Source organism: Pimephales promelas, chromosome 15 (assembly GCF_988280905.1).
Source record: "Pimephales promelas chromosome 15, fPimPro1.hap1.1, whole genome shotgun sequence".
Classification (NCBI taxonomy): Eukaryota; Metazoa; Chordata; class Actinopteri; order Cypriniformes; family Leuciscidae; genus Pimephales; species Pimephales promelas.
Window position 1 is genome coordinate 35,278,121 of NC_142783.1, and position 22,742 is coordinate 35,300,862.

A 22,742-nucleotide genomic window follows, 5' to 3' on the forward strand; every position below is an offset into this window, starting at 1 on the left:
AAAAGGCCAGATCCGCTGCTATGCCACAGATCGGTCGACCGCTAGTGTTAGCCTTGAACGCAGTGCGAGTCTCTGAGGCTCATGTGTTGATCTGACAGCAGGAAATGACATCATGTACTTACAGCCAACACTTCGATGTCGCTGCTCTTGTTCTGTAAATTGTTGCTCAGGTTCTGCAGTCGCGATTGAATCTGAAAGACAGAATCAGTTCATGATCATAATGCAAAATCAACAGAAAACTAAAGGCTTTTCCTCAGAGTTCAGTAAATGGTGATAAATGTGAGCAGAACTCAGTGTTTGATATGTGACTGGTTTTGTCCGTCCTTCTGTTGGACTCTCACACATGAATTATGTTGAATATCTGTCAGCTGATCAATTGAACGACACAATTAGAGAATACCAGTTTAGCTCAACCAGTGACCAAGCAATGCGAATGTTGTTCAGTGTGTGTGTAAAAAGAGCAGAAAACACACTTCAGCAGAACATCATCAGCTCACAGTGGAGGAGTCGGTTTATTAATGTCACTGTATTATTGTGTGTAATATGTCTCAGTTTACTGTATTTGCTCTCGTCACTCACAGAAGTGAACTATAGTGTCCTGATCACTAGAGAAACAACATCTAAACTTATATCTGGTGTGTGACTGATGTTTGGTGTGACGGCATGTTCTCTACAGGCTCAAGATGAGGAAGAAAGTGTGTTTCTGATGATGTCATGTGTGAGTCACTGTTCCCAGACCTGCGTCTCGTATCTCCGTCTCGTGCTGGCCGACACTTTCTCAGGCGCCACGAGGTTCACGTTCACGGACATGCCGGCGCTGCTCGCGTGGGACTCGGACAAACCTGACGGAAGACCAACACACGAGGATTACACCGCGCGATTCGTAATGAGTGTTAATGAACTAATAAAGCAGAACGCCTCGAGAGGACACGAGTCTCTGACACTGACTGTGATTTACTGATAAGAGGAAAACCCCGTGAGATGTGACATCTCGTCTTCGAGGAGACCTCAGGAACACACACACACACATTCTACACATAAATTTATATAGAGGCCAGGGAAGAGAGTTTATATAGAGTTTATATAGAGGCCAGGGAAAGCTGTACCTGAGTTTCCCAGAGACGATCCTTTGGGATTCTGGAGAGAAATGCTCTCTGAAACTTCTCTGATGGACAGATGACAGAGAACAGCATTAGATATCTCAAACATGGTTTGCTAGGGCTGGGCATTCAAACACACATATTTATGAAAATTATACATACATATACATATATATATATATATATATATATATATATATACAGTGATGTGAATAAGTTTGGACACCCATGCTAAAGTTGCCTAAAAAGAGGAATAAAAAAATCATCTTTTGGATATTGATCTTAATGTCTTAATTAGAAAAATGAGGAAAACTCCAACCTTTAAGGACACCAATTTTCTTTGTGTATGAATAATGTATCATAAATAAATAAATGTTTTTCCTTAAAATACAGGGTGCATAAGTCAGGACACCCCTATGTTAAATTCCCATAGAGTCAGGCAGATTTTTATTTTTAAAAGCCAGTTATTTCATGGATCCAGGATAATATGCATCCTGATAAAGTTCCTGGAATTAAAATATCCAACATCATCACACACCTTCCACCACACCGAGAGATTGGCATGGGGTACTTTCCATAAGATCATCTTTCAATGCAAATCAAACCAGCTATTAGGCTAACTGAAGTAAAACCATGCATGGGTGTCCAAACTTATTCACATCACTGTATATATATATATATATATATATACACACATACAATATATATATTATATATAAACATACAATATATATATATATTATATATATATATATATATATGTATATATATATATATATATATATATATACACATATACATATATATATATATATATATACATATACATATATATATATAATCATACACAAACGTCTATATTTTTGAAAACCATTGCTTTGTACCTTTTTTTGAACTGGAATACATTTCAATATTTTGCGATTCTATTTGATTTTGAAATAAATTAGAATTTATATATATATATATATATATATATATATCAGGTACACGTCAAATTTTCAAAATTGAACAAATTTCTTAATTAGGGCTATAAATTACACAGTAAACAACATTTGTCATTTATTCAAACATACATTAAATATCGACGAACAGGTTAATTACAATGAACAAGTAATATATTGCATATCAGAACGCTCCTCTAGAGTTCTTGAGTTTATGGTCACCGAAGGCTTTAATGTGAGGTTGTTATGTGAGGATAATCCCACATGAACCCCTAACCCTAAATGATAAAAATAGAAAAATCCATTTTTTCAATTGTTTGTTTTGCGTCTCTCACCTGTTCCTCTCCTCGGAGAGTTTGATCCGGCTCTTCTGGATGAAGTGATCGACCAGATCCGCCTCGGGGATTCTCTTCTCCGACTGACGGTCTTTCTCAAACGACTTCACCTGACGAGAGACGGCCAATCACTGCACTTCTATAGTTCTATAGTGCTTTATACAATGCAGATCACATTAACTGCTATTTTCCTGTTTATTAATCAATTATGAAAAAAAGATCAATGTTGCAAAATTCATCAATTAAGATTTTTTTTAATGTTGATTAAATTCCATTCTATAACAGTCGATTGCAAAATTCATCAATTATGAAACTGTAAGATCAATCCAGTTCTTCTCCGATAGTGTCAGTGAAGTTAAATTGATGATATTCCTGAGTATGAACAGTGTTTTGAGCTGGAGTGCAGGTGCTAATGTGATTTACCTTCAGGTAATTTCCTTCTTTATCAGACACGAGGACCATGAATGTGATTCCTGCTTGTCTGCAATGTTCCAGAAGAGCTTCTTGTGACTGTGGCACAAAAACACACATTTACACACAAACACACACACACACATCTGACTGCATTCATATGAGTGTGTCAAAATTATTGTAAAGTCAGTGTGTTTTGATGATCAATATAAGCTTCTCCTGCCCAGTAATAAGGATATAAATGCTGTGGTTTCGAGTCGAACAGAATAATAATAACACCGCTGAGGTTCTGATGGACTCTACACTGGAACTCATTTCAGTCATTGAAAAACCTGCTGATAATGATGAAACAGACGTTTCTCTGTGCTGTATCACACACTCACTGACTCACTGACTCACTCACTCACTCACTCACTGACTCACTCACTCACTCACTGACTCACTCACTCACTGACTCACTCACTGACTCACTCACTCACTCACTCACTGACTCACTCACTCACTGACTCACTCACTCACTGACTCACTCACTCACTGACTCACTCACTCACTGACTCACTCACTCACTGACTCACTCACTCACTCACTGACTCACTCACTCACTGACTCACTCACTCACTGACTCACTCACTCACTCACTCACTGACTCACTCACTCACTCACTCACTCACTCACTCACTCACTCACTCACTGACTCACTCACTCACTCACTGACTCACTCACTCACTGACTCACTCACTCACTCACTGACTCACTCACTCACTGACTCACTCACTCACTGACTCACTCACTCACTCACTGACTCACTCACTCACTCACTCACTCACTCACTCACTCACTGACTCACTGACTCACTGACTCACTGACTCAAACTCTCTCTCTCTCAGATCTGTGTGTGATGTAAACTCAAGCACTGGAACATGTGAGCGATCAAAAGGAACGACTCCGCTTCATTAGCACTCACTCTCACTCACTCTCTCTCACACACACACACACACACTCTCTCTCAGATCTGCGTGTGATGTGAACTCAAGCACTGGAACATGTGAGCGATGGAGAGGAACGACTCCACTTCATTAGCGCTCACTCATGCAGAACTGCACTAATAAGCAAACATCATCAAGGCCATTTTCATCGGTTTCATCTTCGATGTGAACGCAGACCAACCAAAGCAAGATTATTTTTATTGCAACAGAACAAAATTTCCTGAAACACAGATGAGGCAAAACATTACAACCACCTGCCTAATATTCTGCTGTAATAGTGTGTGATTTATTTAATGCTTTCTATTAAAATCGTCAATATTCAAGATCATGGGGTTATCGTTTTCTATCCGTGTATGTCTTTTATATTTATACAACTTGATGTTGATTAATTTTCTTCAAATATCAGCGTGATTACAAATGTGATGGATTTTATACAACAGTTTAAAAAAACAAGTTAATATTACGTGACTTTTTAGACACAATATTGTCTGTTTTTGGGTCTCTGAGCGACACGGCGGTGTCTCCTCACTGAATGGATGAATCAGTGGAATGAATGAATCAGTGGAATGAATGATTGAATGACTGTCATTAAGACATAAATGAATCAGTTGAAATGCAATGAATCACTCATTACTGGTGGTTTTAATTTCACATTTAAAGTATCTTTTCCTATTTTGAATCCTTTCAAATATCAATATTCAATGTTTTATGTTCACATTATATCTGCATGTGTAACATCAGGTTAAACACACTCATGTCGCTCTGAGCTTCATTGAACAGTCTGTGTTAAAGCATCTATTTTCATCTTCATTGCAAATATTAATTTAGTTGATATTGATTTCATTTGACTGGTAACAGCCCTATTGTGTATTATTATTCTAATTTAATTTATTGATTAAATGTAAGAATTTCACACACAAAAAGTCTTTATAAAGGCAAAAATGCCCATAAAAGGTAAAAATCTATTTCAAATATTGGAAAAGATGATTTCTGTCACTGTGAACTGACCAGCACACAGAATATGAAGGATATCAAAAGCATTAGGAGTCACAATAAACACACCGCAAAATATCACCTAATTATTACTATTGATAAAAAAAAAAATTTGAAATATAATTTTTTTATCAATATTGCACACTCCTATATGCATGTCAAAAGTCTTTCCTTGGCCATTTCTGCTGCATCAACACACTGACCGTTCACCAATCATCTACTCAGAACTGGTCATGTGACCAACATTCTTGGCTCCACCTGTGAGTGTTTTGGCTGATCAAACACTGACCTGAGACACATCATAGACGATGTCTGTCGAGACTCCGGCCGCCCAGAGTTTCTGAATGACATTAACGGCTCTGCTCATGGAGGACTGACCCACGGGAACCACCAGAACATCACAGGAGCTCACTGGAGGCTGACACACACACACACACACACACACACAGAGTGTCAAGTCACCGCCTGCATTTAAAGGGGTCGTCGGATGCCCATTTTGCACAAGTTGGGATGATTCTTCAGGGTCTTCATGTAAAGTTTGTAACACACTTTGGTTAAATTTCAGTGCATGCCTCTTTAAATGATAATGAGCAACTGCTCTCTCACACACACACACACACTCACTGGTTCCTCCATATTGGCCACAGCAGAGCAGATCTTATCCAGAGCGATGCTGGCGCCGACCGCTGACGGGACCGGACTCGACACCGTCGGCCCGTGAAACTCCATGATCTGACGAGCAGGAAAACACTTGAACAATGAATAACGACTCCCGGTGAGATGCTTTACAGCGGACCTCCAGTTAGTTTCATTATTGATGAATTTTGCAACATTGACTGTTATTGAACTAAATTTAATCAACATTAAAAAGAAGAATTGATTGATTTTGCAACATTAATTAAATAACAATAATAAAATATAATGAAATATAGGGCAATTAAATAAAACATATTGTACTATCATTTTATATTATTTGTATTAATTGTTTATATTATAGTGCATATGAATAAAATATAAAAAAATAATAAAAATAAATATAAAGTAATAAAATAATACTAAAATATAGGAAACATAGGAAAAAAAAATTAAATAATAGGGAAAATAAATAATATATATTTTTACTATCATTTTACAGGGAAATATGGGGCAAATAAATTCAATATAAAATAAAAATAAAAAATAAAATAAAAAAATGTATAAGGCAGAAAAACCAAAAATAAATGATGAGACGATTGAGAGATTGAAATGTTGCTCAGTTTTGTACAGTTGTGTAGTTGTGTTGGTGTTACCAGATGATCGTAGCGTCCGCCGGCCGCCAAGATATCCGGGACGGTGCGTTTCCGTTTCCTGATGAACGCCACAAACTGGAAGATGACCCCACAGTGATGCTGGACCTTATAGACCAAACCCAGATTCACCACCACCTTCAGGACACACGACACACACATTCAGATGAAGAACATCAGATATCACACACACACCTGCAGTTTCACACCAGTATAACTCATCAATCTTCTGTTATTGAGCTGAATTTAATTAATATTTCAAAAAATCATAATTGATGGATTTTTTTCATCATTGACTGTCATTGAACTGAATTGAATCAACATTTAAAAAAATATGATGAATTTTGCAACATTGACTTTTATTGAAGTGAATTTAATTAACATTTAAAAAAATCATAATTGATGAATTTTGCGACATTGACTGTTATTGAACTGAATTGAATCAACATTTAAAAAATCATAATTGATGAATTTTGCATCATTGACTGTTATTGAACTGAATTGAATCAACATTTTTAAAAAATCATTTCAGAATTGATTCATTTTGCATCATTGAATGTCATTGAACTGAATTGAATCAACATTTAAAAAAAATTATGAGTTTTGCAACATTGACTTTTATTGAAGTGAATTTAATTAACATTTTATAAAATCATAATTGATGAATTTTGTGACATTGACTGTTATTGAACTGAATTGAATCAACATTTAAAAAAATATGATGAATTTTGCAACATGGACTTTTATTGAAGTGAATTGAATCAACAATAAAACAAATATGAATCAATGAAATTTGGGACATTGACACTGTTCATATCTGTTACACTGTTAATGTAATGAAAGGACAGCTGATGAAGAGGAAACTGGTCCAGAAGATGAAGAGTGTCAGATAACACACACACACACACACACACACCTGCAGTTTCACAGCCAGTTTGTTGAGGAGGTGCAGGACCTCCTCCAGATCCTTCAGGCCTTGCTTGGCCATCTGAGCCACGGCCGAACTCTTCTGCTTCGTGAGCGAGTTCAAGAGAGGAAGAAGATCCTGCAAGCTTCCCTTCTGCTCGATGAACTTATACAGCGTCTGTAACTGACACACACACACACACACACACACACACACCGTAAATCACACGCAGTTCTAGTTCAGTCTTTATAAATCAGGCCGATCGCAGCTGCTGTTGTGTGGTTAATGTTTCATCGGTTCCATGTAGGGATGGGCAACGATTAATCGCATCCAAAATAAAAGTTTGTGTTTACATAATATATGTGTGTGTAGTGTGTATAATTAATTTGTATATATAAATACCCACACATGCATGCATGTATATATTTAAGAAATATGTGCATGTATATTATTTATATATATTTATTCACAATTAATATTATATATAAATATTTGATATATTAACACATTTTTCTTAAATATATATACATGCATGTGTTAGTATTTATATATACAAATTAATTATACACACTACACACACATATATTATGTAAACACAAACTTTTATTTTGGATGCGATTAATCGTTGCCCATCCCTAGTTTCATGTGTTTTATTCTTTTATTTATTCCTTCTGTACAGTTCTGTGGTGTTGCTTTAGAAAAAAGTAATTATGTATTAATCGTCTGATCATGGATATATGATCTAATCACAATTATTACATGTGAGACTGCAATATTAGTGCAGTTTAAATTTCAATTGCCCCTGAATTCAGGCGTTTAAAGAAAATGCCATCAAATATGCAATAATGTGTCTTCCTTCATATGAAATAAAGACTTTAGTTTAATCAGAATGTGATTAGGGATGCACCGATATGACCATTTTGGTTGATACCGATAACCGATAACTCTTTATATCTGAAAGCCGATAACCGATATATCGGCCGATAAATCTAAATCCAAATTTTTAGACAATTTTTGAGAGCCTGATTATAAAAACTAAAGTCTCACCACAATTATGATGTTCTCGTTTTAATGTTGTGTAGCCGATATGACAGATATTTTGCACTTTAACTGTATTTTCCTTTATTTCAAGCAATTTAAAAGCATCATGTTGAACAGTGCGCAAACGTTGCCTTTTAATACATTCCTTTAGAGCAGTCATTTTCAGTGTGTGAACTTTAGATATATAGTAAAAAAAGTTATTTATTCCTGTGATCAAAGCTGATTTCCAGCATCATTGAACCTCCCGAATCTGAGACTTACGCTGTTGCTGGACAAGGAGAGGTTACAGAACTTGGCTTCCACTTCTCGCTTAGTCAGTTTCTCACTCTGTGTGTGACGGGGAAAGAGAGAGAGAGACAGAAATATATTCCAGGTTACATAACAGCGAACGCTCATGTGAACCCGGCGAACCCTAAGAGACGCTCACACACACACACACACACACACACATCGTAAAAGAGCAGTAACACACACGCATCATCATGTCTGTTCTGTCACTCATGTTCAACGAGTTCTGCATTAAAAACATCTCGGCTTCTTCAACATGTAAACAAACTGAGTTTCATGCATACGGTTCTGCTGAATTCACATTAATTAATCAAACTTTCAGCGTTTGTAAACCGAACCTCACAGAAACGTGTTTTCCCACCAAAATAAAAGCAAAATAGTTGAAGAATAGTTGAAGTATTGTAGATTTACTACTGTAAACCATTATTTTATAGAAAATGTTACTGTTTTATCATCTGAAACGTGCTAAACTTTATTCCATATACGTCTAACGAGCAAAACATCTGAACTCGCGGTGATTGAATTAGAAACTTGAGATTTATTAGTTTGCGAATACAATAAATGTTAATGAAGAATGCCGCTATAATTTGTGTTATACTTATATTTCTGACTACGCATGTTTATAATATTTGTAAATGTTTTAATTACCCGTAATAATAAAATGAGACTTGCAAAATGAGCAATGCAATTTATCTTGCAGAAATATGGCACTTTTTATTTTTTTGTTTATTTTACAATGCAGTTGCATTACAATACAGTAGTAATATACAGGGATTACTGCATTAGGGATAATAAACAGTAATAATCATTTATTGTTATTATTATGATGATATATATATTTAAATTGTTTGGCTTTATCATTATCATTACTAGTAAAGGGTTTGAGTCCACTTTAAAGTGCATTAATAGACTTTTTCTAGATCTCTTTGCTCTCAGAGTTCACCGGATTGATGCATTGAACTTTAACCCAGAGCCCCATGGGAAACTAAACACACAGAGTCATGTCTCACTGCTGTGTGTGTGTGTGTGTGTGTGTCTCACCATGGAGTCACACAGTATGTTGGAGGCCTGAGTGAGTTTGTCTTCTGGAACGCCGCTGTGGAGCAGAATGGCCTTCAGCAGACTCGTGTGGTTCAGGTGAACGGTGTAGTTTCTGTCCTGAAACCAGACACAGCACATCAAACACACCCGTATAGACATGAGACGTGTGTTATATAGACCTGAGACATTCAGATATGCAAAATATTCTGGGGAAAATTACATTTTTGAGAAAATTATAGAAAATGCTGGCAACTTAAAAAAATTAAAAATAAAATAGGCTGGCGGGGAAAGAGTTAAACACTAGAGTCAAAGAACTTAACATAAAGACAAGTTTAGAAATAATAGTTGTTAGGTTACAAAAAGCTCTGAAACGCACATAATATTTTGAGAAAAAAAGATTTTTTTTCAAAGAACTTAAGACAAAGAACTTAAGATTTTTAATAAGTATTAGGTTGATTCAGTACATATGAATTAAATGATTTTAATGGATCTTTGCCAACATGTTTTGCATTAAACTTGTCTAATGAACACCTAGATAAACTCCATTACTGTACCTGTAGTGCATTAAATCAAGGATATGAATACAGATGATTTGATAGCAGTGGTGGAAAGAGTACTGACAAATTGTACTTAAGTAAAAGTATTGCTACTTAAGTAAAAATGTACTTGGAGTACAAGTAGAAGTACTGAAATATAATATGACTCAAGTAAGAGTAAATAAGTAGTTTGCTTAAAAACTACTCAAGTAACTGCGTTACAAAGTACTTTAGTATTTTTCTATTTTTTTACCCAAAATAGGGAGATGATAGCGAAATGGAGCGCTAAACAACTCTCATGTCATCTGTTTCATTCATACTGAAGGCCCAGTACTGATGCATAGAAGAATTAAACTTACACATTTCAGGAAATGCCGTATATGGATATAATAACTTGCAAATAGTGATGTTTTGACTGATGAAGAAACATGAAGACAAACATATAATAGCTATAATATATCTGAGTTTATCAAACTGTCAGGTATTTTCAAAAGAATGATGTATGACTTTAAAGGGATAGTTCACCCAAAAATTTAAATTAGCCCACGATTTACTCTCCCTCAAGTCATCTTAGAAGATATGACTTTCTGCTTTCAGTCGAATACAATCATTGTTATATTAAAAAATGGCCTGGCTCTTCCAAACTTTATAATGGCAGTGAATGACTGGAGAAAATTTGAAGCCCAAAAAAGTGCATCCATCAATGATAAAAGTGCTCCACATATAGACTACTAGCTTCCTCTGTTGTCAAGAGCAATTTTTTTATTACTAATTTTGAAAAGGAAGTGTAGGTAAGATCATTTGAATGTTTTGATTTGAATCATTCATAATTGAAAGCAAAGAAGGTTAATTGAGAGGTCCGATTAAAAAGGTATGAAAAACAATAAAACAGTATGAATAAAAAAAGTTAAAAAAAAAACAACAACAAAAAAAACTAACTAATTAATGGGGTATGATTAACATGTTAAATTAAATGATCTTTTTTTCAGCGTAGCCAACCGAAAATGTGCTGTGAGCCCACTGTTGCTATAGGAACGAACTACACTTTTACATGCATCTGATAGACAGATCAATCATGCGATCATATTTCACTGTTTTTTCAGCTTTGTAAAAAGTTTGCTTCGTATATTTAGTTTAAATGTATTGTTAAACAGGGAGAGCTTTACCATTAATTGAACTGTGTGCATGTATTTTAGACACTTACATTGATCTTGCTCCGTCCATTGCAAACCGCGTCCATGTTATGAGCCGAGCTTTTTTATTTACCTCAACTGCTCAGTGCTCTGGTATTATCAATGGTGTGACCCATTTCAGTAGTTGCCATAATTAAATATGAGCAGAATACTCACTTACAGTCACTGACACGCTACTGATTCAAACACGAGCGCCAGCGATTGAAATGTCAACGCACGGTTTGAACGCCCCGCCCCCCAGCCAAACTGGAGGTTTTGATTGGTTTTGCACCCGAGTCAGACCTGTCTGTTATTGGCTGAAGTGCTTCAGATATGTCTGTTATTGGCTGAAGCGCAGGGCTCCACCACAGTTGTTTTGAAATGTGTCTGTCAAATCGCAACTTGCGCTGTTGCTCCGTCGGCACCATAGACTGTCAGTAGAAAATAGGTCGGCACCTTTGTCAAAGTACTTTGTACTTTTTATGAATTATAAATGTAGAGAAGTTGAATACTTTATTTTTATTTTACTCAAGTAAGAGTAAAAGTACCACAATTTAATTATACTCAAGAAAGTAGAAAAAATCTACTCAAGTACTGTAACGAAAGTATTTGTAATTAGTTACTTTCCACCACTGTTTGATAGTGAGAAACATGGTGTCTAATGAACACGTAGATGATCTCAGTTCCTGTACCTGCAGCGCGCTGAACTCCTGTATGACCTCAGAGACGGTGTAGATGGCCTCGGCGTCCGGCATCAGACTGGTGCTGATGGGAATGATGATGTCGAAGGCACACTCCAGCAGTTCTCTGGGATGAGCCCGATCCAGCTTCCTCGGCCTGTAAACGCGCTCGATACTGTACCTGCACACACAAACACCACATTACTGTACAACTGATCAGAGCTTTAAAAGAATTAGGATATTCCTCCAGTGTAAATCATCTGTTCTCTATAGCCCCTTTTCCACCAAAGCATTTGGAGGGCCGGTTCGGAGCCGGTGCCTGCGCGCGAACCAGTTTCGACAGCCAAAGAACCGGTTCTCGGCCAGGAAAACTGGTTCCAAAGCGGCACCAACACTTTGCTGGACTAGAACCGTTCTTTTACCACGTCATGCTTACGTCGGGGGCTGGGGCCCTAAACATCTTTTTCTGACCATAATAAAGGATCGCAAATCCAGGAGAAACATTTGCAGAAACACGATGGCGTCCGCCTTGCTTGAAGTTGGCGCAAGCGTTTCTATTTTTGTAATTTTTTTATTGAAGACATTATAAGCAAAGAAGGAAACAGTCACAATATAGAAGAAATAAATGGAAAGAAAAGGGGTACATAACTAATCAGAAAAGATTACATATCAAACAAAAAGATTAAAAGACTTACATATTTCAATTGTTTTTAAAGCCTTCTTGGCACACGAGTTAGAGATAATCCCAAAGTAATGTTACTCGCAAGCGTTTCTAGCTAAAACGTTTTTGGCGACGTACAGAGTGACGTAACGACGCCGTTCCCTGGGCGCTCTAGTCAGTGGAAAAACAAACAGGTTCTGAAGCGGTTCGCAAGCTGAACCAGCACCAGTTCCGAACCAGTTCTTTTTTTGGTAAAAAAAGAAAAGGGGTATCTGTGGATATACAGTAGGGCTGGGTAATAAATATCGATTTCTCGATATTAATCGATTCTCATTTTTACGAACCGATATCGATTCTTAAGTCTCAAGAATCGATTAGTCATCCTGTTTCATTTGAATGAATGGGATATTGTATCGTGGCTGCGCGCATCAAAAAAAAAAAAAAACGCAATAATCTTTGTCCTTTGTTACTATTGATATGAAGCAAAGTCTCAATTGTCAAATTACGTCCATTTTCTTTAGAAATTCAAAAACATAAATAGCGTTTTGTCGCTGTGGCGTGAGATCGCTCTGGAGAAGCAGCAGCGCTGATCTCTCTTCCGGCTTAATAATACCAGTCACAGCGCCAAATAAACATGAATGAGCTTCTGAAAGTGTGTTAAAGATAGAGGACAACTTATCCAAATCCGTATCATGTCACATTGATTCGCTCAATCAGCGTTTCAACCGTGGAAAGACGTCAGTTAAACAGCTTGTAATCAATGTCATCGTCATATTTACCTCAGAAAACCCACATAAACTCGTTAGTCAGCTTGATAAAATAACTCCAGAGAGGAGCATTTTGATAAATATATAGCCACCATTTAAATGTTTATATTTCATATAATCTTCTTAATATAAAAATAAATAAAAGTGTAATTTAAGTGATTCATTCATTATTACCTTCATATTTGAATAAATCTGGCAAGTTTTTTATGACAGCCACCATTTAAATGTTTATATTTCATATAATCTTATATATAATCTTTCATATAATCTAATGAAGCCTAGTAGGCTACAACTAGACTCCCATAGTTTACAGCATTAGTTAAGAGATTTGATTCCCTTGAGAAAAAATGCCATTTATTGTAACTGATATCCAAAATAATCGATACTGAATCGAAATCAAATCGAATTGTGAAATTTGTCTCAATACCCAGCCCTAATATACAGTAGTGTAATTTATTCCTGTGATCAAATCAATCATTACTCCAGTCTTCAGTGTCACATGATCCTTCAGAAATCACTCTAATATGAGGATCTGATGATCAACAAACATTGATGATTATTATCAGTTTTTGAAAACTGTTCATATGTTTTGATGAATAGAAGAAAACCTTTTTAATCATAATTAATCCAATTTTTTCATTTGAATGAGTCTATGTGAATTTCAGGACAATAACCCATGAAAAACAAAGTACCTTTTGAGATTTGAAATGTTGTTTCTGGCCACGAATCTGGCAAAGGCCAGCTGAGGAGAGAACATGAGAGATGATTCAGACCATTGTTATGCGTTATGAGTGTTATTGGCTGTGGGCGTGACGGATGCTCACTCTCAGATCATACGGCAGAGACACCAGCATGCCACTGTGATCCATGAAGCACGCCGTCTCACAGCCTTCATACAGACGCCTGTTCCTGGGCAAGAGCAGCGGCGTCTGGAGGCGAACCGCACCTGACAGAAGCACAGCGACAACAATCATCATCACCGACTCTCAACATCATGATTCAGTTCGGCAAATTGGCAATTGTAAGTCGCTTTGGATAAAATGAATAAATGTAAATGTGGAAAGCTTGGCTTGCTCATCCTAAGATTTCAGAGCCACTGCTCCTCGTTAAATGCTCCCGCCAGTCCTGAGATCTCTCTCGCACACAATAACTGACTCAACGATGGCACTCTTCATCGTCCTCCTCCTCAACATCATGGGGATGTTTGGCGAACTTCACATCTATCGCAGAGCTAGCACAAGGCATATTTCACGTTCGTCCATCTGCGCAGGAATTTAAGATAGTATGTCGTCGAGTGTAAACACATTAATCAGATATGATAAAGTACGTCGTAAGAGGCAACAGATCAGAACTGGGCATCAAGAGCTGCAGTGTAAACGAGCCCTCTCTCTATTGTTGCGCAATCACCAAAACTAAAAGCATAACACAAAACATGCTGTTCGTCTTAACAGGATATTACAAAACATATCTTTAGTTCCCTTCAGCGCCACAATATTCCAGCTTTATAATTCAGCATGAACACAAACACCAGCAGACATGCTTTCCTCGGACAGTTGCTGAGCTCATGAATGCGTAACGCAGCACTTCTTCCCCTCTGACCCTCATAGAGCTGGTAAGTCCCGCCCCTTCTGCTAACCCCGCTGGACCTCTAGGTTGAAAAATCCTCAATGCAAGTGAATATAATAGGCCCTCATATAATAGGCCCATATGATTTGGGTTTTTAATGCTGTGGAAAATAATATTTAAAATTATTCTGAAGGCAGACAAAGAGGAACATGTGTGTGTGTGTGTGTGTATGTGTGTGCGTGTGTGTGTGTCACTGACCGTGTCGTCTGAAGATCCGGGTGACCGTCTCGTACACGTATTGTTGGAGTTTAGCTGTGCTGAAATGAAAGCTGCCCTGCACACAAACACCAGCAGTTAGTTAGGAAACACACACATACACACACACACACCAGCAGTTAGTTAGGAAACACACACATACACACACACACACCAGCAGTTAGTTAGGAAACACGGTAACACTTTACAATAAGGTTCATTAGTTAACATGTACAATATGTGAACAATACTTCTTCAGCATTTATTAATCTTAGTTAATCTTAATTCCAACATTTACTAATACGTTATTAAAATCAAAGGTTGTGTTAGTTAACATTAGTTAATGCACTGTGAACTAACATGAACGCACAATGAACAGCTCTATTTATATTAACTAACATTAACAAAGTAACTAATGCATTGCTCATTGTTAGTTCATGTTAGTTAATGCATTTACTAATGTTAACTTATGAACCTTATTGTAAAGTGTTGCCGGAAACACACACACACACACACACACAGGATGATCATACAGACATGGAGAGATAAATAAAAGCACAGCGCCACCTGCTGGTGTGCAGAGACTCGTCTACAACAGGACTGGCTTTAATAGATTATTTCAGAGTTGGAATTAACATTAAAGGATTAGTTCACTTTTGAAAAAACTTTTGCTGATAATTTACTCGCCCCCATGTCATCCAAGATGTCCATGTGTTTCTTTCCTCAGTCGAAAAGAAATGAAGGTTTTTGATGAAAACATTCCAGGATTTTTCTCCATATAATGGACTTCAATGGGAACCAGACGGTCCAAGGTCCAAAAGAGAGTTAATAACAGTTTCAGATGCAGCTTTAAACGACACCAGACGATGAATAAGGGTCTTATCATGCGAAACGATCGCTTATTTCAAAACTTATTCCAAAAATGTAACTTTTCTAAGGACAAATGCTAGCCTTGCTCTATTCTGTGAGGCGCGTTTGCAACGTCACGTAATACGTAATTACGTTCAAAAGGTCACGGGCGACGTAGCCGGAAGTACAGAGTCAAAATCGTCCGACATCGTTGTTTTTCCTTTTAATTCCTTTTTTTGTAAACGGTGTTTGAGTTAGTTTGCACGTTCAACCTATGCGTTCAACTTGTAAACACTGACTCTGTACTTCCGGCTACGTCGCCCGTGACCTTTTGAACGTAATTACGTAATACGTGACGTTACAAACGCACCTCACAGAATGGAGAAAGACTAGCATTTGTCCTTAGAAAAGTTACATTTTTGGAATAAGTTTTGAAATAAGCGATCGTTTCGCATGATAAGACCCTTATTCATCGTCTGGTGTCGTTTAAAGCTGCATCTGAAACTGTTATTAACTGTCTTTTGGACCTTGAACCGTTTGGTTCCCATTGAAGTCCATTATATGGAGAAAAATCCTGGAATGTTTTCATCAAAAACCTAAATTTCTTTTCGACTGAAGAAAGAAAGACATGGACATCTTGGATGACACGGGGGTGAGTAAATTATCAGCAAAAGTTTTTTCAAAAGTGAACTACTCCTTTAAGATTCATAAAAGTGTACTTCATTGTTAGTTTGTGCTCACTAATGTCAACAAATGCAACCTTACTGTAAAGTGTTCACAAGTGTGTGTGACACTCTGAGGTGAAGTACATGTGTTCAGAAGTGTGTGTGACACTAAGAAACTAAAACTGCCAGTAGGTGGCGATGAGTGAATCATTCATTCATTCGACTTGTTCAAACGGCTGAATCATTCAGGAGTGAAGTAAAAGGCTCTCTTTATGACTGAATCATTGAATCATTGGTTCACCCGATTGATTCGCTCAGGACGAGGATTCATTCAGATAAACTGAACTGAAGACTCGTTCAGGACCCAGCGATATAAAAGCTGTAGATCTGCACATGTGTGTCCAGTGTGTTCACCTTGTGGATGTCGATGTCGTAGGTGAAGTCCATGACGGGCGAGGTGTTCTGGGAGAAGAGCTGGTTGACCATGGTCCGGTAGGCTTTCCCGCTGACGTTGGCCATGGTGTGCTGGAGCACCTCGTGCAGCTCGGACTCCTCCATCTGAGGCGGCGGGAGGAGGTCGCTCTTCAGGAGCTCCAGCGCCGTCGGCCGCAGCGCCGGGTCGTGCATCAGCAGCCAGGCGATCACCCTGGTGCACTGGGTCACAAGAGCAGATTCGGGATGGGCTAAATTAAATTAATGTTTTAGGTCTTCAACACAGAATTTGTGGAAAACAAGATATTAGTATATATTACAAGTAAGTAGCATCCTACATCTAAGTAAGTAGCTAGTAGCCTACTATTTAATATACAGTAAATATTCCAGTATTCCAGCAGCCAATGCAGCTCAAATGTTAATAACACTTCTATAAATGAGTTACAGTTTCTACTTTTGAGCCTAAAGTAGCGGAGAACGGAACCGGCACCGAATCTCATGTACCGGCACTGGAACTGGCACAATGTGAACGGTCCCCGACCCTAGGAGTGATGTGGAGACCAGCACAAATGAGGATGTGTGATGATGCGCACCTGCTTCCCACTTTCATACTCAGAGAAGTCCTCAGGGAAACCAATCGACTCCTGCAGGACCAACGGGAGAGAGTCAGTGATTATGAGAAGCAGGAGATTACAGTCATTACATGGCAAATGTGTACAAAACTCTGTTTATATTATGGTTTTGAAAGAGGCTGCATTTATTTGATCAGAAATACAGTAAAACAGTGAAATATGACTCCAGTGTAAATCATCTGTTCTCTATGTGAATATACAGTAAAGTGTAATTTATTCCTGTGATCAAATCAATCATTACTCCAGTCTTCAGAGTCACATGACCCTTCAGAAATCACTCTAATAAGTACTCTTATCTTATCTAATAATCACTCTGATATGATGATCAACAAACAGTTATGATTATTATCAGTGTTGAAAACTTGTGCTGCTTCATTTTTTTTTTTCCGGAAACTGTGATACATTTTATCCTTCGGGATTCTTTGATGAATAGAAAGTTCTAAAGAACAGTATTTATTTGAAATAGAATCTTTTGTAACATAAATTGTCCATTTTGATACATGGCTGAATAAATGTACTACTTTTTAAAAAATTTAATCTTTACATAAAAATATGAAGCAGCACAACGGTTTGCGACAATAAAAATAATCAGGATCATGTGACCCTGAAGACTGGTGTAATGATGCTGAAAATTCAGCTTTGATCACAGGAATAAATTACACTATACTGTATGTTCACATAGAAAACAGATGATTTACATTATAATAATATTTCATAATTTTTACTGTATTTTTGATCAGATAAACGCAGCCTTGATGAGCAGAAGAGACTTCTTTTAAAAACATTTTTAAAAATCTTAATTATTCCAAATTTTTGAAGCATCAAAACTCAAAAAATATTCATAAAAAGTCGCTGAAAAAATTAAAAACTATATCTATATCTATATCTCACAAACTAAAACACTGAGATCAGAGTCTGAGAGTTTGCCGAGACTCACTTTCCTGAGTTGGCTGAGCACAAATATGCGTTCTGACGCGGTGGTCATGGGTCTGTAGGACATCTCGAACAAGATGATGCCCAGGCTGAACAGATCCACTTTCTGCACACACACACACAGCAATGAAACACATCTGAATATCAAATATTAATGGAGTAAGACATGCAGTTCTTCAATACCTGGTTGTACGTGGCTTTAGTGTTTCCCTGAACCTCCGGACCGACGTAAAGAGCCGTGCCGATCATTCCAGTCATGTTATCTGGGAAACAGCAACACTACAGTTATTAAAGAGCTGAAATTAGAATAATTAAGATTATTCATGACATGTGTCGTGTCATGATTATAAAGGTATGCTCACCCCTTCAAGTAAGGCATTAGGGGAGAACACATGACCCTGGGGTCAGTATGTGATGAGGTGTTGTACCTGTTGGATCTTGTTTGGGGACGAACCCTGAGCCGTGTTCCTCCGCCTCCAGTTTACCTGCAGCCTGAAGCACATGATGCACATCAATCAGAAAACATACAGACTCATGAATAATGCATGAACATATTGAAGAAGGACAGCAAGGCATGCATGCATTTGAATGGAAAATGCACTGAAGGCCGCAGGAAGCGCATGCAATACCACATTAGCAGGGTGATCCGTGGCCAGGCCGAAGTCTCCGATCTTCACGTGATCCTGAGAGTCCAGGAAGATGTTGACGGGCTTCAGGTCTCGGTGGATCATCCCCTGTGGAACACACACACACAATCCAGACAGAAAAGGGGCATTTACTGTATAAACGCAAAGGAATTTTGCAAGTTTTGTATTAATAAATCATGAAATCACAATATGAATATACACTGTAAAAATGACTTTTGATTACATTTTTAAAAGATTAAATAAATTGTTAATGTTTAATGCCTTCATCTGATTACCACTCTTTTTGATTTAAAAAAAAAAAATTGGATTAAATCAGAAAGAAAGAAAAAAGAAAAAAACCAATGCAGAATTTGTAAAAAAGAAACAATATTTCATATACATATACATATATATATATATACAGTATATATATATATATATATATATATATATATATATATATACACACATACATACATATACACATATATATTTATTTATTTACTTTTCTGTTCTTTTTTTGTTAAAATAGATTTCATAGGGCTTGAAACTTAAGTTATTTTGTTTTCCAAATTCAGTTTTTCATTTATTATTTTTCTGGATTCCTTTTTTTCCCTTAAATTATTATTTTTTGGATGCTGATTTAATGGTTACATTATGTTATTAGTAATAAAAGAAACTTCTAATTTACTGAAATCATAAATTTTTTAATGATTTTTAAATCATCAAACAATTGAACAATTTATATAAAAAATTATATATATATATATATATATATATATATATATATATAATTAAGTTGTTACATTCTATATGACATTCTTTTTGTTTTAAAATGGAATCCAAAAAAATAAAAAGGAAAAAAAATAAAAAGAATTTGGGGAAAAATGAAACGCATTTCTTAGGGCCTTAAAAAATTCTAAAATGTATAATTTTAATGATTTCAATTAATTAGACTTTTTTATTACTAACACTTCATTTAACCATTAAATCAGAGTCCCAAAAAAAATGGAAGGCAAAAAGAATCCAGAAAAATTAGAAAGTAAAAACGGAATTTGGAGGGGGGGAAAAATTGAGCTTGAATTTTTTTTATAATAATATTTTTAATATAAAAAAGTGTTAATTTGCAACAATAAAATTTTCATGACAAAAATTGTTAGAATCGCATACATTTCATGATTTCAATTAATTAGAAGTTGATGATGTTGACCTGCTCATGGATGTAGGAGAGGCCGTCCAGGATCTCCCTGAAGAGCCTCCAGAGCCGACTGATGTCCTGATACAAGCCCTGGTCGATCGTGTCTCGCAGCGTGCTCCTCTCACAGTACTCCATCTGTGGATGCACAACACCACAGGTCAACACAGAGGTCAGGGGTCACGGGGTCAGGGGTCACGAGTCACGCACCTGTATGTACAGGTAATGCGCTATCAGGAGGGGTTTCTCCGAGTCCGTGCTCTCCGACGGATCCGCTGCTTTCCGGCTGCTGGGATCCTGCGGGAAAAACATGACACACAATATAATACACTAGTCATGTGATGTTCAGATGGGAATAAAGATAAAAGCATTACGGCATGACAGACATCTTGATGTATATGAATGAAAATTGACTTGAAATAAATGATTTGAACACTTAGAATGAGGGGTCACAACCCAATAATCAAAGCAAGTGCATTTATTGTAAAGAAACACAAAGTTTGATTCATTGATTGTTGAAAATGGAAAACAGAATGCTTTGCTACTTTGTGTTTGTGAAACTACAGATTAATGTTCATAGTTAACCCTTTAAAGCCTATCTTACTAAGACATTATTGGCAGATTTTGATATGCATACTGTTATAAAGATCTCATCGATTGACATTACAAGCATCAGAACTGTATCACTTTATTCCCATATGAATATCAGGATCTGCACAAACTGCACTTTTTGTTTCTTCCATATTCTCACAGTATCAGTCTATATGAGCCAGAAAAGCCTGACGTATCAAACATTTCTGACTACTAATTCACATGTCAGGCGTTACAGGGTTAATGTGTTAAACTCATTAATGTCTGACCTGCAGGAAACTGTCTCTGCTGGCGTCAGCGTTGTCAAAGATGACGTCGCTCTCAGAGTCGCTGTCGGGAGGGCTGTGTGTCGAGACAGAGCGGGTCAGAATCTCACCAGACGCCATTATTGAACAACACTTTAGAGAAATCCTCCATGACAAAATTCATGACTGGAAAAATAGTGAAATAACTAATAATCGTGTCATTTAGTAAAAATAGTTCTACTTTATGAGTATGAATTATCAAATGTATTGAAATACATCAATATAGAAGCACTGTAAAAGGTTTCGCCACAAACTGAAGTTACGAGCGTCCAGGACTTCTGATTGAGGCCGTGTGTGACCTCCTTTACACAAATTGAACATAGAAATAAAATCTTTGAAAGATTTTTTTAGACGTCTATCTGAAATCTCACAGGAATGAGGGGCAGAACACGTCCTCTTCATCATCTTCATCGTCGTCTTCCTCGCTGTCGGCAGCGCTGCACTTAGCGCTGGTCGACCTCTCTAGCGACGTGCTCCACTCCACAGAGCTGGCGAGAGCCGGCGGCGGCGCCTCGTCCTCGATGTTGTCCGTCAGCCCCAGCTCGTTGCGGCGGGATCGGCCCGCGGGCGGAGAGCGTCTCTCCGGGCTGGTGAGCGCCTCAGAGTCGTCGCTGCTCAGCGCTGCGGTCCACGCCGTCTCGTGACGCTCGATCCACGCGTTATAGTAGCGCACGATGTTCTCGTGGTTGAGCCGCGACAGCAGCGTCACCTCACCTTTGATCCGCCGAAACTGCCTGCTAGCCGGGTTCACCTGGATCCGCTTCACCGCGTAATAACAGCCGTCCAGCTTATTCTGAACCTGACGGGGGACAGACAAATACCAGCATTTACTAACAGAATTCATTTAGTTTTATACATGCATCCATATATATATATATATATATGTGCATGTATAATTTTTATAAATATTTTCTTTTTTTACTAACATTTTTTTTTACTATATTATATTTATTTTTTATTTTTATACATATTGCATATGCATGTATAATATATATATATATATATATATATATATATATATATATATATATATTTCTTAAGTTATTGTGAAATTAAACAGGGCATGCCTGACCTTGATGACGGCCCCGAACGCTCCCTTGCCCAGCATCTGCAGCTCGGAGAACTCGTTGTAGTATCTGGAGAACTGCTTCTGCACCTCCGTACTGAAGGGGGCGCTGTGGAGGAGGCTGCGCGGGACAATCGTGGACGCGAAGTCAACGCCTGTGTCTGAGGGACCAACACACAAACATCACCCACACGTGTTGAGGAGAGACTTCTTTCCTTTTGTCCAGAAAGCTTATTTTATTTCATTTTGATATTTTTTTGGGGGGAGATTTTTATTTTTTATTTGATTTATCTTTAAATGACTAGATTTGATCAATAAATAATAAATAAATAGTCGTTTAAGCACATTCCTCACATTCTTTCGACTTAAATTCAAAATAATTTCATGCATAACTCTTTTAATTCAGCTCTAAATATCTTCCATCGGGAGTCTTTGACCTCTTGTGGAGAAATAATAATAATAACACATGATATTTGATGACT

The 22,742-nt window shown here is 37.2% G+C and overlaps 1 protein-coding gene across 3 annotated transcripts in view; it reads right to left on the reverse strand.

The window, feature by feature from the left end:
- Positions 1–22,742, reverse strand: part of eif2ak4 (eukaryotic translation initiation factor 2 alpha kinase 4) — a 36,680-nt gene that overhangs the window by 2,428 nt on the left and 11,510 nt on the right. For 2 of the 3 annotated variants that reach the window (XM_039669380.2, XM_039669382.2), the window contains exons 11-36: positions 22,267–22,421; positions 21,566–21,993; positions 21,159–21,231; positions 20,509–20,595; positions 20,314–20,436; positions 19,107–19,211; positions 18,906–18,969; positions 18,661–18,740; positions 18,482–18,583; positions 17,506–17,556; positions 16,895–17,134; positions 14,970–15,045; positions 13,970–14,091; positions 13,838–13,887; positions 11,730–11,898; positions 9,330–9,446; positions 8,262–8,327; positions 6,969–7,142; positions 6,056–6,190; positions 5,391–5,498; positions 5,056–5,184; positions 2,800–2,886; positions 2,377–2,486; positions 1,107–1,165; positions 739–842; positions 123–191 (exon numbers count right to left, since the gene is read on the reverse strand). In XM_039669380.2, the coding sequence (XP_039525314.2) occupies positions 123–191; positions 739–842; positions 1,107–1,165; positions 2,377–2,486; positions 2,800–2,886; positions 5,056–5,184; positions 5,391–5,498; positions 6,056–6,190; positions 6,969–7,142; positions 8,262–8,327; positions 9,330–9,446; positions 11,730–11,898; positions 13,838–13,887; positions 13,970–14,091; positions 14,970–15,045; positions 16,895–17,134; positions 17,506–17,556; positions 18,482–18,583; positions 18,661–18,740; positions 18,906–18,969; positions 19,107–19,211; positions 20,314–20,436; positions 20,509–20,595; positions 21,159–21,231; positions 21,566–21,993; positions 22,267–22,421 (3,083 nt within the window). The remainder of the gene's footprint in view (positions 1–122; positions 192–738; positions 843–1,106; positions 1,166–2,376; positions 2,487–2,799; positions 2,887–5,055; positions 5,185–5,390; positions 5,499–6,055; positions 6,191–6,968; positions 7,143–8,261; positions 8,328–9,329; positions 9,447–11,729; positions 11,899–13,837; positions 13,888–13,969; positions 14,092–14,969; positions 15,046–16,894; positions 17,135–17,505; positions 17,557–18,481; positions 18,584–18,660; positions 18,741–18,905; positions 18,970–19,106; positions 19,212–20,313; positions 20,437–20,508; positions 20,596–21,158; positions 21,232–21,565; positions 21,994–22,266; positions 22,422–22,742) is intronic. The other variant, XM_039669381.2, reaches the window with a different exon arrangement.